This window comes from Musa acuminata, chromosome BXJ3-9 (assembly GCF_036884655.1).
Source record: "Musa acuminata AAA Group cultivar baxijiao chromosome BXJ3-9, Cavendish_Baxijiao_AAA, whole genome shotgun sequence".
Lineage (NCBI taxonomy): Eukaryota > Viridiplantae > Streptophyta > Magnoliopsida > Zingiberales > Musaceae > Musa > Musa acuminata.
Window position 1 is genome coordinate 8,913,849 of NC_088357.1, and position 18,216 is coordinate 8,932,064.

Here is an 18,216-nt window from a genome sequence, read left to right on the forward strand (position 1 = left end):
TCTAAATATAAAAAGTAATATATAATTAGCTCCTTATGTAACAACTATATTCACTTGTAGATTTTAAAATTTATTTAATATAATCTTAAACCAAAATTCCTATAACAACTCAGTTCATAAGCATTTACTACCATCCATATCATCTGGAATATTAATATTTTTATCTTTTATCTTAATATTTATATTGATAAGACTAACGATGTTATGATAAATATATTTAAAATATTTTATTTTTATAATTATATGGATGTCAATATAATTTCTTAACATGTTATGATCGTAAAACTAAAGGTAACTCACTACAGGGAAATATATAATTAGCATAACTTAAGGCAACTCTATTCACTTCCTAATTTTAATTTTTATTTAATATAATTTTAAATAAAAAATCCTGCAACACTCAGTTCACATCCCAATACAACTTGTACTGCTCTAAGAGGCAGTTAACGAAGAGGAAAGAAAGGTAAGAAAAATATGATCAGCTATGTGTAATGCTCACTATATAAAATCACATGTCTTATATAGAATCCTAATTTTTCAGATTGTTAAATTTATAATAATTTAATAAAATTATTTTTGTTTATCTTTCATCCTTGCCTAGTAATATAAAACCATATGAATGGTAGAATCAAAGAAAAAAAAAGCATTCTTATATACTTAATAAACTAGTTACGATATATTAAAGTTAAAAAAAATCTTCAAAGTCAATCGATTCGATCGAGCTAGCCAAATCTCATACCCAATTAGGTCGACTCGAGCAAGTTGAGCTCATGTCTCTCTTAAATAAAAAAATAAAAAGGTTTTTTTTTAGCTCCTTTTGATGAATCTATTTATATAACATTAAATATTCTATTAAAAAAATAAAAAAAATATTGAAAGCAACCAACATTATCAAATTAACACATAATTTATAAAAAATATGCATTATTGATCTTAGTTGATTAGAACATTTTTCTTTGGATATAACTCATCTGTCTAATATAAAAAAACATTTATGAAACTCAACACAACTGAAACATCCTTTATTTTACAAGACATCAAATTAGGACCCCAAAATAAAAAATAATCTCACGTGTCCAACATGAGTATAATATTTTTTGTGCACATTAACCTAAGACAAAAACACATCTAAAACATCTTAGACAACCATATTATATGCATAACATGATTAATATATATATATATATATATATATATATATTTTATACATCCATTTAAAATAAAAAATAATTAAAACATCGTTGTATAATTATTTAAAGTGCAAGTAACAATAATCCAGATCTCGAAATGAAACGAAATAATATACATGATACAAATAATCAAATCAATTTTATCATCTCATGTTAGCTATAAGATTTCATAAAAAATAATATAATTATTCAAATTTATATCTATCATCTCTTGAATCAAATAATATAATTCATAAACTCCTTGAAACATCGAAGTGGAAACAAATATAGAGTGATCCTTTTTGAAAGTATTATGGTGAGAAACAAAGCTCGATACCAAAAAAAAAATCATTTTTTTGTCATAATTTTTTTTTTCAAAAAATATTTGCTTAAAAATTAATTAAAGATCACATGAAATGTTAAATTGCGACTTCTCTTAACGGCGGGGAGTAATGCGTAGCTTAAGTCGTGACGTCAGCGGTTGTGGAGGCGCCGTCATGGTCGACGTCTTAAAAGACCGCCGGTCCGTGTCTTGCTGCACGCGACCCGCGCCGACTTCCAACGCAGCCCTCGATCCTTTCTTGGCTATCTGCCCGGCGACGAAATCTCTGTTGGTAGTCAAACCACGGCTTCTCCTCCTTCCCTCTCCACAGCAACCCCCCCTTCTCTACGTCAATCGAGGAGCCCGACTCTTTCCTCTCCACTCGCCGTTCTTCCCCTTGCCCTCATTCCGCAATGGCCTCTCTCTTTAGAGCTGGTCGCCAGGCGGAGGAGCGGGGGTCTGGCGGGAAGATCCTCCGCGTCCGTCGACGATCACCCCCGCGGTCCGCCCCCTACGCGCGCCCTCCCCCTCCTCCTCCCCCCGCTTCCACGGGCAGCCCGAGGTGGCTCCTCGGCCTCATCTCTGGCGCTGGCAAGTTCATCTCCTCCGTGTTTCGCTCCGATGGCAGCTCACCCTCCTCCTCCTCTTCTTCAGATCACTCCTCGTACGAAGACTGCAGTCCACGATTCAGTGAGTCGTTTCATTTTCTCTGTTAGGGTTGCATTGTTCTCGATTAGTTGTGGGGTGTTGAACTTCTTGGTGCTTGCAGTTAGTTTTCTTTTTTGTGTTCTCTTTGTATCGGTGAACTGAATTTTAGGGTTCTTGTATTGGGTTTCTCTTTTTTGACGAATTAAGGTTAAATTGTACACTTATTGGAAGTTTGTAGCATGGTATGTGCTGTGGGATATCTATGTGATAGAATATATTAAACCATGTTGTAGTCCTGTTCTAGTGCAACCATACATTTCTATGCAATCATACTTTGCTTAAAAACGACTCCTATTTTCGTTGGCATTGAAATCGGTCTGGGTTTACTGGAACAGTGACAGGAAATTGTCTCAAGAAGAGAGTTTTTGTTTTAGAATTTGTCATTAATGAATAAGCTGAGATAGTTGTGGTTACATTATGTTCGTTTGGAAACTCTTTGTTTGTGAAGCACACTACTTTCTTCTATATTATTCACTTAGAAACTATCTCCTTTAACTATTTCTTTTTCCATGCAGTAGATGTACTACTCACGCTTACATGCCTCCCGTTTTCGTTTTATGTGAACTTATCTTTCCTTCATTGGTAGTAGATTAAAAGTTATTATGAAGGCCATTGAAACCTTAGCAATAGTGACTAAAATGATGCCTTTTATCTTTTTGTGGCCACAAACTTTACCAGAAACCGGAAATATGCAACAGAATAGAATAGAATATACTGTAAATTTCCAGAGTGTAACATCTTTTTATAACACAATCCTAAGAGGTTTGTTCCAAGAGTTGCATGTAGCACACAGATGTTATATTTTGCATGTTTGTGTTGCATTTCCATTCTTTTAATTGTGCTATCACGGTTTGGCAGTATATATATAATCCAACAATTAGAAGATGTGCTGTTGTGATCACACTTCCTCATCATTCTAAGAATGGAGCATTGGAGATTTCTGGGGCAATTTATGTCGTACATGCTCATAGCTTTCTTGATAAAGAGTAAAAACATCACTGGAGTGATCACAGTGGCCATTCCTCAGGATTTTTTTTCTTTTATTTTTCTTGCTGGTATCCACCCTTGTCATTATATGCCAAGAGAAACATGGCTGGCATGTTCTCGCTTTGCAGTGAATATTGGATATGTTTGTTTACTTGGTCCAGGATGAACTTTTGTTTGTTCTCATAATTTTAATTCTTACATGCAGCTTATCTGATGATTTTTATTAACTTTTTCAGATGAACCGGAGGATATTGATATGCCTAAAGAACTTCATGGATTGAATCAAGTAATTAGTTGTTATGTTTTTCCTTTTTCTTGGCTATATGTGGCCTTGGTGTATCAGTTTATGTTGGCCATGAGAAGTAAGCATTTCAGAGCATATGGCCTTGCTTGTTTTGCAAAAACTTGCTTGCTTTTGATGTCAGCTTAACAAAGCCTAGGTTGTGTTTTTTTCCCTTTTCTAAATCAGAGTCTAACATTCTTGGAAATGAATGAAGAATATGGGTTTCTATATGATCAGGACCTGAAGAAACCAGAGTTGATTACTGACTACACGGAAGGATCTTGTGCAGTTGTCGGAACAAGTAAAACCAAACTTGCCATTGAGAAGTTGCTTAGGCAGGAGACTTTCTCGAGGTAGTTAACTTCATTTCTCATTGTCCTCTTTGTTCTAGGGTTGTCTGTTTTTCTTGGCACCCTCCTTTCTGACAAGAGTTTTGTCTTTTCACTTTTGCATGTGTGCATATATTTCCTCTGTATGCACCATATAGCACTTTCCCTTTGTATATAATACATGGAATGGTTTATAATGTGACAAATGATGAAATGTTATCATTATATTAGTAAATAGGACAGTTTAGTTGCTATGTAATTCTGAGTAATTCCTGCACAGTCTGATTGTTCACCTTATTTTTTTCTAATCAGAAATGACTAGAAAAATAATTAGGATCACATCAGTTTGGTTGGCTTCGACGATGTGGATTTTAGGATACAATTTTGACAAAACAACATGAAGCAATAATATCCCAACTATTTAGAGTCCACTATACAATATGTCACTGCCATTGAGCTATGTAAAAAACAATATTTGTAGTTAAATTAAGAACATTTAAATCTTTATATATATATATATATATATATATATATATTCTAGCAAAATCTTCTTAGGTCTACTTCTTCCTCTACTCATACTACCAATATTATGTTTTGCATCTCCTAACTACAACATTTATATAGCTCTTGGCACATGTCAAAGATACCATTATAAATGATTCTTTGTCATTTTATTCTCTATCAAAACTATATTGTTCATAAATGAAAACATTTCCTTTTCTATCTTTCATAGTAGCTACACACATTCATATTAATATTCTCATCTTATCGACACACTTTTTGACAAAATATTTCACTTATTATCTTCGAAGTTTTCAAATATTCTTATTTTATAATTGAAAAAATAAAAAAATTGATACTGAAACTAATTATTCTAGAACATTTAATTATTATTTTGAAAATTTTGTGTGATTGCTTTGTGAAATAACATAATGTCTTGTATGCTCTATAAAGTGATATTATTGGATGTTATGGTTTATCTTTGTTATCATCCTGATCATTCACCTTATTTTCTATCTATTCAGAAATAATTACAAGAATAATTACAATAGGATCAGGTCTGTTGGATTGGACTATGTGGATTATGGTAGCAGGTTCGGCAAAAAGTTCTAAGTCTGACTTTTCAAATTCTGAACAATCTTATAATTAGAAAAAATAAAATTTGAGTTTGAAATATTGGTGATGTGATTACTATGTGAAGTTTCAATCACTTGTATGCTCTATCACATGATATTATAGTAGTGAGTATTCTTTTGTGGTACTACATAGTTTTCTTTTCCAAGAAACATGATGGAAAAGGTTTCTTTTTTAAATTTTTGATGAAAAGCAAACATGAATTGGTGTGGAAAAAGGAAGATGGTTTCCTTTTCTGTTGTGCTCTAAGTTGCAGGAAATCTTAAATCTTAGTCTTTTTTTAGGAAATTTAACCAAACAAATGGAAAGAAATGAATTATTAAAGTTTTTCTTTAGATTTTCAAAGAAAAATGGGAACCAGAAACCAGCATTTTCAAGAAATCTTTTCTACCAAACATGGAAGAAGATTTTTTTCTGGGTATAATTTGCCATCAAATTGTCCATGTAACCAAACACATGTGGGTACCCAGGTAAACATTTGAATTTTGGTGCGGGTGATTGGTAAGATTGGTCTGAATTGTCTAACCTGTTTTGGATGATTTTTACAGAAAGAGCACAGAACAGATACACCAAATACGTTCTCTATTATCTAGAATTTATTGAAGCTATAATGTTTTGAGTAAAACTTTGCTATTTTGCTTCTAGGTATGAATGCGACAGACTGACAAAGTTGATAAAATCGCAAGTTATCGAATCCCCGTCAGAACTTGTTCAGGAAGGTGCTGAAAGAGGCAGCAAAGACATGGACTCTTTGGGAGATTGGCGATCTTTGAAGCAGTATATGGAATTACCTGAATCATTTCATTGCTCTCCTGTTCTGAGTTCTCTTTCCCCTAGGACTCCCGCTTTTAGAAAGTGCACACCTGATATCCACAGTGCAGCAGTTATGGAGGCCAAGAAATGGTTAGATGATAAAAAACTGTTACCAAGCACCAAAGTTGATCCTGTGTGTGGACCTTGCACTTCAGACACTGATATGCTTCCTTATGTAAGGACCTACTTTGAACTTTCTTCTCACTTGATTGTCTTTGTTTGGATATTATTTCAGCTTGTGTCCTCATTCTTTGCTCTAATTATTACCCATTTTATGAAAATATTGTTTCAATTTCATATCATTGCGCTATCTTAAGCATATGTCATTTGATTAGTTTTCTAAAATACATTCTTTTCTCACACCGATTCTTATATTATTGTCTTGCTGTTAAATATTTATATTTTAGAAACAGCATCGATAGATTTGACATCTTTTCCTTGTATTCTAGTAACATAAGGATTTATGCATATTCCATACATGTATGCCTTATATCCATTTTGAATATGCATCCGTTGTATCTTTGATTTGTATGTCTTTTCTGAACAAATATGGTTACATATTTGGTCATGGTTTCCCATTCTTTGGTGTAGCTGACAGTTGCAACTTTGACAACTGTAAGCAAGCTTGCAATGATATCAATGCATCATTTCCACCATTGAAATAGGATGTTGGATGGCCATTATCTCTGATGGATGAAGGATCCTCTCTAGTACTCTTTGATGCAGCACAACAATGTGATGTGGTACGAAGGGAAAGAAATTTTCCACATGTGAGCACTTTGAGACAATTCAGATAGAAGAAGTAGCAGATGTAGGTTTGCAACCTTAAGGAGATAGCATCTTGCTTGCTGTTATGAGAGAGAAAAAGGTACAAAGAAGGGTGATAGAGGATGAAAATGTGGAATTACCTCTTCAGAAATTGCAAGAGATACAGTGAAGATAATTTGACTTTTTTTGGTTAGCTATGCATTTTTTAGGTTCATTGTGGGTCATTGATATGAACCTTAAGCTCTGTACTGTCTGGGTTGGCAACGAGTATGCTGTTAGTTTGCTGGAGATTATTTTAGCAATTATATTTGAACAAGTCATGCAATATATGTTCATTCGAAGTGTCAGCAGTACCATGGGTCAAACTCTTTTCTAAAGATAATGTGGCAGCACTTTGCCAAGTACATTATTTTCATGTGGCAACAACTATAGATGGTCCATGTGGAATTTCCTTTCATAACAGCTAGTCCTGTTACATGAATTTTTTATTTTCTGTTTCTGAAATTTGGTGATCCTACCTTATCATATTGCTGTGTTAGTGATGGAAGGATTAATTATTTTGGTGAATATGTGCTCAATTCATACATATATGCAAATGCACTTTTTAGTTCTATTATGTGTTGAAATTTGAAATTCCTCGTTAATGTGACATGGAGTGACTTTTAGCTTTGCCTTGATATTTTTAATGAAAACAAAATGTAAAATTTCTTCTTCAAAGCGTATGTATCTTTTGGCGTGTTAGATTATTTTTTGGGCTTATGTTTCACCTCTTTAAGATATTTCCTTTTCCCCCCCCTTTGCCTAGACATTTTCTTACTTTTCATTCGCTTGATGGAACTTATTTCTGACTTTTCCTGGTTTGACCATTTATAAAGGCTTTGCAGTGATTAAGGTATCTGTGACCACCGGCTATGCCGGAAATAGTTGGCACAGTTTAATATATTGTACTGACCACAGCCTAACATGCTTGATCATGTGGCAAGCATGTCAAGGGCAAATGAATCAGTTTTCTGCCTCCCTGCTTGGCATGAGAACACCACTGACAAACATGCACTGACACAGACCTGCATGTAAAGGTATGCACCTACGTGTAATACTCCTGTGTATCATGCAGTGCAGTTAGGGGATCTTTGATGTGGAATTACAATATGAATAAGGGACATCTGTTTAGGCATGTTTATGACGAAAAAGAAATGCCACCTTTAGAGAAAGTGTTTTGACTAATCTGATTGCATCTGTCTAAAATAGGTTTTGTAATCCATTCTGAATTGATGTTCTTTAGAAATTTAAAGATTCAGTTTATTGATGCATTCTACAGGATGTCCATGATAAAGTTGTCTCGCCAGTGGATTTGGCTAAAATGTACATGAGATCCCTTCCTTTTTGGCAATCTCCATGTTCTGTTAGTAGTGGCCTCAAGATGCCAGTTCCTAGCAAGGTTGATTTTGGCCCGGATGACATCCCCCACACAACAGCCAGCCATTCTTTGCCCCCATTCAAGGTACTTGTTATGGGACAAATAATTATAGAAAAAATGAAAGTAATGATATGTTGGTGAAAGTTTTTGTTCTGTATATTGCATAAATATTTAGTTTTTTGTTATGCAAACAAGATTAAATTGACTGATTCTGTGAAAAGTTAGTAAGCTATTTTTTCCTTTATCAAATTAACTTGGTCAGAATTTTGATGTAACCGGTTGGTGTTAGTTCACTATAATTATTCAGTCAAAAATTTAAAATTCAAAATGGAACTCATAACATTGGATGCTACGGCTGACATGAGCCGAGTCATTTGTTCATATTTGTTTTAAACTTGCTGGAAATCTACCTAAACTTGCATCGAAGAAATCTGTGCTTCTTTTTTCAGCTTCAATTGGAAGCACCTCTTTAAGAATCGTGTTTCCTTTGGGTTTCCATTTGCCAGCTCCTTTAGTCTAACTTAGTGGGGAGCATAACTGTCATGATTTTGATTTGTGTCATATTAATGCAGATGTATAAACAAGACTTAGAGGATATGATATACTTGCCCTTGACTTTTCTTTTATATCATGGAATTCTTTAGTCTTGTGATGTCAGTGAACTTATTGACTGAAGGCCAAGCAACAAAATGATTCTCCAAATGATATTGTTTATGCTGCCTTTTTATTTTTAAAAATTTTCGTAATATGTGGCATCATTTAAATTTTTCTTTGTTTGTTTCAATAATATTGACAATGGTCCAGCTAGTGCTTTATGATTTAGCATACAAAGGATGACAGACAGTTTTCTTTTGGTCTTTTCCTTGCTTTTGAAGAGAACATATGAAACAGAAGATTTTAAAAAATTGATCACTTTTAAGTTTTAACGTTACCAACTCATTTATTAGTCAGAATGTGCACACGATTTATAGAGCACAACTGGTTGATTCACTTGACTTTTATTTTAAAATTCTGTTAATGATGTGCTGCTCTTTTCTCCTAGTATACATGTTAAAATGTACTTCTGTGTTCCTTTCTGATGCTTATTTTTTTCTTTTTCTACAATCTAATGATGCCTATGTGAAGGATTTTAAGAGGAAGTATTGCTCTACCAGATTGTGGGGAAGTCCGAATGACAACCGTAGAGTCCGTCTGAAACTGACAGAAAAGATGCTGGAGAGTCAAGGGCCCAGACATATTGATTTGCTGAAAAATATATATCAAAATGAAACTTCAAAGTTCACATCAGCAGTAGATGCGGGAAGTCGAGATGTTTTAGGAGCGAAAAATTTTTCGTGTACGTTTCAAGCTGCGGAAATTTCCAGTGCTCCTGCTAAGTCATCTGTGGATTTGCTTGTTGAATATCAATGTTCAGAGGATGCTCCCCAATTACCCGATGGAAAAACTGTCAAATCAAGCCATCAAACATCAACAGACAATTCCCCTTCCGTGATCATAGCTTCAGAGCCTGAAGAGGCAGTTGAAGCTGTAGAATCAACCAAGGAAACTGCATGTCCAACTATCAGTCCTTCAGATCGCAGTGAAACCAAGATAGAGGGTGAACCAAGTTTACCTTTTGCTTTCAATGAAGATAAGGTAATCAGCGTTTGCATTGCTTATTCTACTAAGGTGATTGTGCTTTTCTCTAAACTCTGGATTTTTCTGTTTCTTATTCCATTGTTAGTATTGAGTCACTTCTCTCATATATTAATAGAATACTTGTGATCATCTGTTTGAAAAACCTTGTCTCATCAGGATGTCATAGAGGCTTCGCAGACCAAAGAGCTAGAAGACATTGTTGACAGTGACGTTGCTCGTGAATCTCTTATTTCAGCTTCCACACCAATGGAGTATGGTGGTAAGTTCTCATTGGAAGTTGAGATTGAATTTCCATTGCTACCATGAGTTAAAAAATGATTTGTTGACCTAGAATTTTGTATAATTCAGGAGCCCTGATGCCTGAAAAAGTAGAGGTACAAGAGGGCATCAATTCCACAACATTGGGGTTAGTCATTTCATGCATGGATGTTTCTAGTCTATGCCTTTAGTATTATTTTCCTTTGTTATCAAAATAGTAGGTGCCTATCGTAGGGCATGCTTAATTTGTTTGATTTATTGTCCTTTTACTATATTGTAGAGTAGCAGAAACATAGAGAAGAAAGGGAAATAAGAGAAAGGGAAAAAAAAGAAATTGAGTGAAAGCAGGGAAGAGGAGAGAGAGAGAGAGAGAGAGACATGAAGAGGTATGGTTCGCAGCCATAGAAAAGGCAGCCCGATGTGCAAGCCTCTTGCCATTGTGGGGTTGCCTACTACCATAACTTTTATTAAATACAGAAAAGGAAAGATATAACCAATCAATACCCTGCCATATTAACCAGTTCAAACTGCTTGTCCAGAGGAGTCCGAGTGCGATTCAAAACTTTAATGAAAACTGATAGATAAACAAGGCCTTAAACTGACTCTAATGTAACTCATATTAAACTCAACAGATGGACTGAAATCACTTAATAAACCTATTAATTTAAATCTGAATAAGAATACAACTATGACTCTGTTTGGCAACTAATTAAGACAGATATATCATCATGGATGATGAGAGAATTTTGCATCAACAGCTTATCATCTTTGAGGTTAGTAGATTCCATATGTGAGAATGAGGTTCTTTTGCACATCATTTGGATACTTTACACTACATTTTTAAATTCAAAATTTCTATTGTTATATAAGTCTTTAACATATTCTGACTTTATGTCTATTGATCCATAATTTATAGCTTTTTCTAACCTTTGTTGTGGGTCTTAGTTTTCTGAATGTCGCAGATTTTAATTAGTTGGTGCCTTGTGGTTATTGAGTTCATTTTTTTCCCTTCATTGGTTGTGACCCCCCCTCTGTCAAGATATGGTCAGAAGACTCAGACCTATGATAACTGTAGAATTAGCTTCATTTTGATTGAGTTTAGACCTGAAATAATTAATTCTTTCTGGCAAATTGATGTCAATGATGATGCAATTTAAGGCAATACGTTGGTCCTCACTAATAGCTCTAAGATTACTAATAGACTGCCATGTTATGAGTGCAGAGCAATGGTGTCAATAGATGGATTGTTGTGCTCTTACAATTATTTGACTGCAAACTTGAATTCTCAGCTTATTTACATTATTCAGTGAATTCTTCGGATCACCTTTTGGAAGATGTGTTCAATTCTTGCAGATGTAGTGGGAGTATCATAAACTCAATATGATGATTGTAAATTCTGGTCTTCTATGCAAAAGCATTCACATTATGATTCATACCTCTACGTCTAATTGATCTTCTGTCCAAGGATTTAAATATCACCCTATCATACAGAAATGACAAAAACAATAACAAGCCATAATGTCCTGACTATTTGGTTATATGGATTTTTACAAGTGATTCAGCTCTGTACAAGGCAATATCTTTAGTTACTTAGGAAGCATTTAAATCTCTTTTCATAGTTTCTAATGAAGTCTTCTTATGTCTCCTCTATCTCTCCTCGCATTACCAATGCTAATTGTCTCTCTTGGGAGATACTATACTTGCTTTTGTCAATGAAATTAGTACTTGGAGGATCTAGGTGCATAAGACATTGATGGATCCTAAAGCTTTATAGGTGAAGTACATTAATGTAGACCTGTAATTTTAGGATGTGCAAGCCTCTGTTTTTCCTCTCTCCTTGAAAGTTTGTGCTTCATTCATTCAGAAAATCATCTTTAAAGGACATGACGAAAAGCATGACTGGGGTTAATAATGTTAAAATAAATTCAATTTCTGAACACGGAACTTATTTTGAGGCTTCTTTTATTTGTTGTCTTGCCTTTTGACTCTTGGAGAATTTTTGTACCTGTATGATTTTTTGTGAAATCTGAAGGGTTTTCTTCGTGATATGACCTTTTACTTAATGTAATTTTTAACAAGCACTAACTAATATTAGTTTCTCTACTCTTGAACCCAGTTATGCTGATGATATCGCCAATCTTGACAATAATGTTCAAACTTGCATCACAAACACAATTCCTACAGTTTCTGGCATTCTGGAGGCCAACAACACTGAAGAATTGAATCTAGATTCAGGTTTCACATTCTCAACTCTTTTGTTGTTAGTTTCAGGCTCTTAATTATTTTGTTGCTCAGTAGAACATAATGCTTTGCTTATTTATCTGCCAGGTTTAGCTGTATTGCTCATTATTTCTATCTGATACGGTTTGTCTTGCTGAGCTCATGTTAATTCATTAGATAATAGTTGGTTTTTGGGTTGGATGAACTCCAGAATAATGTCTGAAACATAGGGGTTCAAAGTACCTAAAATGGAACTCGACGCCAATTTTGATAACTGGGTGCATCCATTATCTATCTAGATATTATCTTGGATATTGGGTTCTAAAGTTAATATTTGGCCTTTTCTAACTTGTACGTGTTGGGAGACTTACTTGATATATTAGACTTGAAATACCATCTAAATTGTGAATGACTCTTCTTTAGCTTATATTGCACCATTTGCCACTAAATTATCATAAAACAAACATAATATTAATATATTCTTGCACATAAATATTTCTGTTGATGTATTCTATTGTTAGGCCTCACATGTGGCTCGATCTAGATTTAAATCTTAATCTGACTAGCTATTAGATATATTATTAGGGGTCCATATACCAGATATGTTAACTTATTCTAAGGCTCCATCCTTTAAAAAATTGGAAGGCAATTTAATTGGGTAATGGGCTGATTGGGATTCATTGAAACCTTTAGTTGATGGTGTTTACACCAGACTAATTGTGGCAATCTGGTAGATTGAATCAGGTTCAAGTTGGGTTTATGTGTAGTTGACCAAAGTATCCTCCCAGAACTGATCCATCCATAATTGGGTTAAGATATCTCAATCCATGCCCAGCTTTTTATTTCAGTTTTGGTTTTGGGTTTGGGTTCAAAACAATAAAAAAAACTAAAGAATTAGAATATTATGAAAAAGAATCAACCAAATGTTTCTAATACCTATTTTCCAAGTCAGGAAACATCAGATAACTTTCAAGGTTTGATGATGACATAATTGAAGTACCAATTCACCGCAGGGACATCAGTGTTTCAGTGGTTGACGTGTGGGACCACTGGAAAGTGCAGAGAGAAGTAAACTAAGTCATACTACTTTTTGATGATATTTTTGGATTAATTTAATAAATTATGACTGACTTAACTGTAGCTACATTAAAGTGTCTGAAGGAGATTGTGTCGTATCTTTTTAATCTTACTGACCCACTGATTCAGGAGACAACCCTGAACTCATCCAAGATAGTTTTGCATTGACATCAGGTAATTCTAACATGATCAAATGACAGATGATCTCACCTAGACCCAGTTTATGATATTTTGTGGGCTGTCCGGTTCATGTGAGGAATTGTCACCCATACATTAGACTTGAAAGTCTATGATCCAAGGTGTGGGAAACAAACACTTTGTAAAGAATCAGTTCACGATAGCAAATTCTTTGGAACAATACGGTTTTGACTATCAGTGTTGTTAGTGCTTTAGTGATTTGTGCGTTTATAACTAGTGCTTGGCAGGGGAATCTGCTGAACTAAATTGTGTTAAAGATGCTTGCTTCTTGTTATTTTGATGTGCCTATTTTTGTGGGTTTATGTATGAATTTTTTGAGCATAACATGTGATTGTGGTTTAGCATTTGTATCAATAGGAATATATGTTTACATGCATTGAATATCTTATACTTTGCAGTTACAAAGCCGCAGGATGGAGATATTTATTCAGAACATGAGGCAAAAGGATTGACGAATGAATTCTCAACCAATGGGTAACTGCAGATGAAAATATCTTATTTTCATGGTGATCCTGCTGTTTTACTCGATTCACATCAGTATAACAGCTTTTTTTTTATTCAGCGGATCTGCCGAGTTAAATCCCGCCTCACAGTCCTTTTGTGAGGAAGTTCAAAGTTGTATCCACCTTAGCAATGGGGAGGAGACAACAGGCAATTCTGAAGAAACCTGTGAGCTTCCAAGTGAAGCTGCTATCAACAAGGAGGCTGCTCATGATATGGACAGTATCATAGGCAAATCTGAAAACGGTACGAGGATGAGATCAGTCGAGAGAGTCCTAATTGAACGTGAGCCTGAACCTAGCAGCCATACAACAGTAAAGGGAGGAAGAGGAAGAGGGCGAGGGCGAGGGCGAGGGCGAGGGCGAGGGTGGGGGCGGAGGCGGGGTCGGGGTCGGGGTCGGGGTCGGGGGCGTGGACATGGTTCAAGTGACAACCCGCAATAGCGGGCCCTGTCGTCGGATGCTTTGTCACACCAAAACAACAAGTTGTTTGGCATCCATTCCCAGGGTAGGTGCCTGTATCCACGTAATGTGCTGTCATCTCATTTCCACTTTCATCAGCTTAAGTCAAGAGTTAGATCTGTCGTCGGATCTCATCTTTGCGTCTGTAATATTTTATGGTCGATCGCCTTCAACACCCACAAATCACATGAAACATCTTGGTTTGTTACTCTTTCGGCAGCTTAATTATCATACTGAATAGTGGTCTTGGTCATCTCTCGTGCTGTCCTCTTGCAGTTGTCTAAGCTTCGGTTCGTTCAGTATGTTCTTGGACAGACGTGGTTCTCCAGCGTCTATGCCCAACAACTCAATGCTCTGTGCTTTCTATGCATGAATGCAAGTTGATGCATAAGAGAGGCAACATAGGTACCAAAAGACTGGATCATAAGTTACTCGAGACAGGTAACCTTTCACCTGCATGAATTGATTAGATCACAGAGAAATCAAATATTAGTATAGTGTATACTGTATAGGAGGTAATGTGGTGTGGCATCTTAATTTTCTCTGAGCCAGCCAGCAAGAGAAAAAAAAAAAACATCGATAGATGTTGTCAGGAGAATAAACTGAGGGGTCAACCAAGTAGGTTGTTGAGGCCTCGGCATCGAGGCATCTTAGATCATCTTTGACCTACTTGATTCCCAGGCCGAGTCGGCTCAGTCAACCATCTCGAGGCATCTCAGATCAAGAACTCATGCTTTTGGTGCATGGCACACAGCAGATAGTATTATTACCGAAGGGGACTGGAACCCTTTACATGACTAGGTCTAACCCAGACTCTCACGTTTTCATGTGTATGTGACAGGTGACGACGGACTGCCGGCTGAAATGACCCAGCTACAGTCACAGATAAGAAGATGAAGAAGAAGAAGAAGAAGAAGTCGATATCTCCAGAGAACCATTGTATATGAGCTCCTCGATCATCTCCTCTATGTACTCATCATCCACGCGCGTGACCTCCGCCTCCTCCTCCCTTCCGACCGGCGCGACCACCTCAACTCTCTTGCCCTCCTCCCGGGACGCCGAGCAGCACTTCTCCAGCTTCGCCATGAGGCCCGGGGACAAGGCCGGCGCCGGGATCGAGCAGTTGGGGTCGACGGGGAAGTTGGTGCGGGCCTTGGATCCGCACATGAGCCGCGCCGCCTCGTCGTAGGCCCTCGCGGCGTCCTCAGCGGTGCCGAAGGTGCCTAACCAGATCCTGGTCTTCCTGTGGTCGAAGCAAGCATTAGCACAAACATGTAGGAGCGCTACTGGTGTTCGCAACAACACAACAACACTGTGAGAAGGTAGGAGACGTTACAGAACGGGGTGCCTGATCTCGGAGACCCACGAGCCCCAGTGCCTTTGCCTAACCCCTCTGAATCTTTGTAGTCTTGGCATGTCTGTCCAATGTGAGCAGCTGCGTGTGTGCGTGTGCGTGAGAGAGAGAGAGAGAGAGAGAGATGTAGGCAGGTGATCCTATTTGTAGTATGGGGAGTGACTGCCTTCGCATATAAAGCCTCTGCGGGAGGAGACACAACTGCCCCTTTGGTACAAGCAGCCCATTAAGGGCCCATGAGCCGACATCAAGCTTCAATGTTATAGCACTTACTAATTATTATGCCTCATATCTTACTACTAAAATTCCTATGGTGATTTCAGTAACTTTTGATTCCTGTACTTAATCATAAGACTTATAGAAAATCAAAGCATTCAGGGAAATGGTTTTTATTGACAAAAGAAATAATTTACTTAAGCTAATATGCCCTTATTGATGACAACACACAACATAAAAAGCATTCATGTCAAGGGAGCTCGAATGATGAATAAAAATATTATTTTTATATTATTTATTCTCTTCTCCGTATTACATGCGTATGGATATGCGTCGTCCATGCATAGAATCGAATTGATTGATGATAGATAAACGACTCCGACGATCACGGGCCGACCATGATAAAGAAATGGCAAGTGGGCCCATCAAGTACACAAAGAGGCCCAAAAAGAAAGCTTGGTGTAATATTATACAATGACATGGCCAATTGGTGGGGCATTGCAAGTCCTCAGCGCCTGCCCCATGTGTTGTTGGCCTCTCTCTCTCTCTCTCTCTCTTCCCTGTCTTTTCATATCAGATACAAAGAACTCAAGTCATGTAGATGAGCTTATGGGTTGTGGGGCTCATGGCAAGTGACATCACAATGCTTGCACTGCCATGGTGGGAACATCAACAGATGAGAGCTACTTCGAGTTACCTCAGAGGCCCTCACATGAAGTGCCATGGGGAGGGGTGTCTCCTTGTTGTTTAGGATATGTCACTTGGGTTTCTTGTGTGTGTCTTTGGATGCTTTGGAGAGGGATGGGGGGGATATCATTTGTGTAGGGGGGAAGAGAGCATGGCACATGGAAGCATTTTGGAGAGCACATGAATGGCTTTGGATCTTCAAGGGTGAGCCCACAAGGGATGTCATGTAGTGGGAGGTCAAGGGCAGTGCATGTGCCCCATGTGAGGTGATAGGTTTGATGGGGGATGCCAATTTACTCCCCCTACTTTGAGGTGAAATAATAAAGATGTGTGATGACACCAATAACTCCTAAATATTTATACAAAATTATTAAATAATTAAAATAAAAAAAAGAGTCCATCCTACCCCACATTTACATCTTTAATCTCAATATTAAGCTACATCTATATAAAATCATGATCCAACCTAACTCATTAGCACTTTAAAGTGAGGCGTACATTTATATATATGAACACACATTTTTCTCTCTCTAAGTGTATATTTACATGCCCAATGGGCCAATCCAACACATTCTTGTCTAGTTTTAAAAAGCCCAAATCTTTGTTTTTTTTTCAGAAATATTTGGTGTCAAATCATGAAAGCTCAATATAAATAATTAACCACAAGAATAAATTTATACTTTAGATAGGTCTCAAGTATAATAAAAAAAATCCATATAGCTGATCTGAAATAATTATTCAGTATTATTATTATTATTATTATAAGTCCATTATTTATTATTTTTAATATTAAAAATAGCAAGGTAGCTCAACAATAATTCTCAAGTTACCCATAATAAGGTCCTCATATGTCTACATGGAAACAAAAAAAGGAACCTTAAAAGGGAAGGGAGTCGATGCATTCATTACAAGATAAGATTCATATATTCCTAAAAAAGGATAAGTGCACGCTGAGTTCCAACACGAAGGCTTTCGTGGGTGTCACCCGTTGCACGACCAATTGCGACCACAAAGAGCATGGCTTCGGTGCGGCGATGAGAGCGATCGCTTGGCTTTCAGCTTCGTCTCCGATGTCAGCACACCGGGGCGTTCTCTGTGCCGGAACAAGGGAACGGCGAGCTTGTACGTGGCGGACGCCCGTGTAGTCTTGTGGCCTCCGTGGGCCGAACCTCTCGGCTTGGCCGTCATCGTCGCGGCTGCCGCGGGTGGAGAGCTCAGGTTGAGGCCGGACAGGAGGAGGAGGAGGAGGAGGGCCAGAACGATGAAAACCTTGGCCATCCTTGTTGCGGGGAGAGACGGTGGCTTCGACAAGGGTTGCATGGGTAGATGGCGTTTTAATGTCGCGTCTTTGAGGCCATGACCTCTCTTCCTTTGAGGTAGCGACCTCTTGACATGGCCAAGCCACTAAATATTTAGCGGTCCTCCAGTTTGGTAGATTGTTCCGTTCCCTTCGATGCTCAAGTTAGTATTAATATTAAAATTAAAATTTATTATAATTTTTTTAAGTAATATTTCTGTAATTTTACAAAAGAGAATATTCAACATTAAAAAAAATTATTTATTTTACCATAAATCTATTTAGGTTTCAATTCTTTATACGAACTAAAACTGATTTCAATTCGATTTCGATAATGTGTTAGATGGGAAGCTCATGCACTGTGATCATCGGATCACTT

The 18,216-nt window shown here is 36.9% G+C and overlaps 2 protein-coding genes across 6 annotated transcripts; one reads left to right on the plus strand and one right to left on the minus strand.

Moving 5' to 3' along the window:
- Positions 1-1,659: 1,659 nt before the first annotated feature.
- Positions 1,660-14,536, plus strand: LOC135650062 (uncharacterized). Of its 5 annotated transcripts, none has more exons than XM_065169162.1 (11): positions 1,660-2,181; positions 3,423-3,472; positions 3,707-3,822; positions 5,578-5,920; positions 7,832-8,014; positions 9,056-9,565; positions 9,725-9,827; positions 9,917-9,974; positions 11,943-12,061; positions 13,720-13,795; positions 13,884-14,536. In XM_065169162.1, the coding sequence occupies exons 1-11, from the start codon at positions 1,905-1,907 to the stop codon at positions 14,263-14,265; spliced, it is 2,217 nt and encodes a 738-aa protein (XP_065025234.1). In that variant the 5' UTR covers positions 1,660-1,904; the 3' UTR covers positions 14,266-14,536. The 5 variants fall into 5 exon arrangements, with proteins under 5 accessions (XP_065025234.1, XP_065025231.1, XP_065025232.1 ...); XM_065169159.1 differs by having other exon boundaries at positions 1,690-2,181; positions 3,656-3,822; positions 9,056-9,598; XM_065169160.1 differs by having other exon boundaries at positions 1,690-2,181; positions 3,656-3,822.
- A 465-nt stretch (positions 14,537-15,001) lies between these two features.
- Positions 15,002-15,756, minus strand: LOC103997876 (ethylene-responsive transcription factor ERF003). The gene is made up of 2 exons (XM_009419208.3): positions 15,620-15,756; positions 15,002-15,526 (listed from the first exon to the last, which is right to left on the minus strand). The coding sequence occupies exons 1-2, from the start codon at positions 15,697-15,699 to the stop codon at positions 15,163-15,165; spliced, it is 444 nt and encodes a 147-aa protein (XP_009417483.3). The 5' UTR covers positions 15,700-15,756; the 3' UTR covers positions 15,002-15,162.
- Between the last annotated feature and the right edge of the window lie 2,460 nt (positions 15,757-18,216).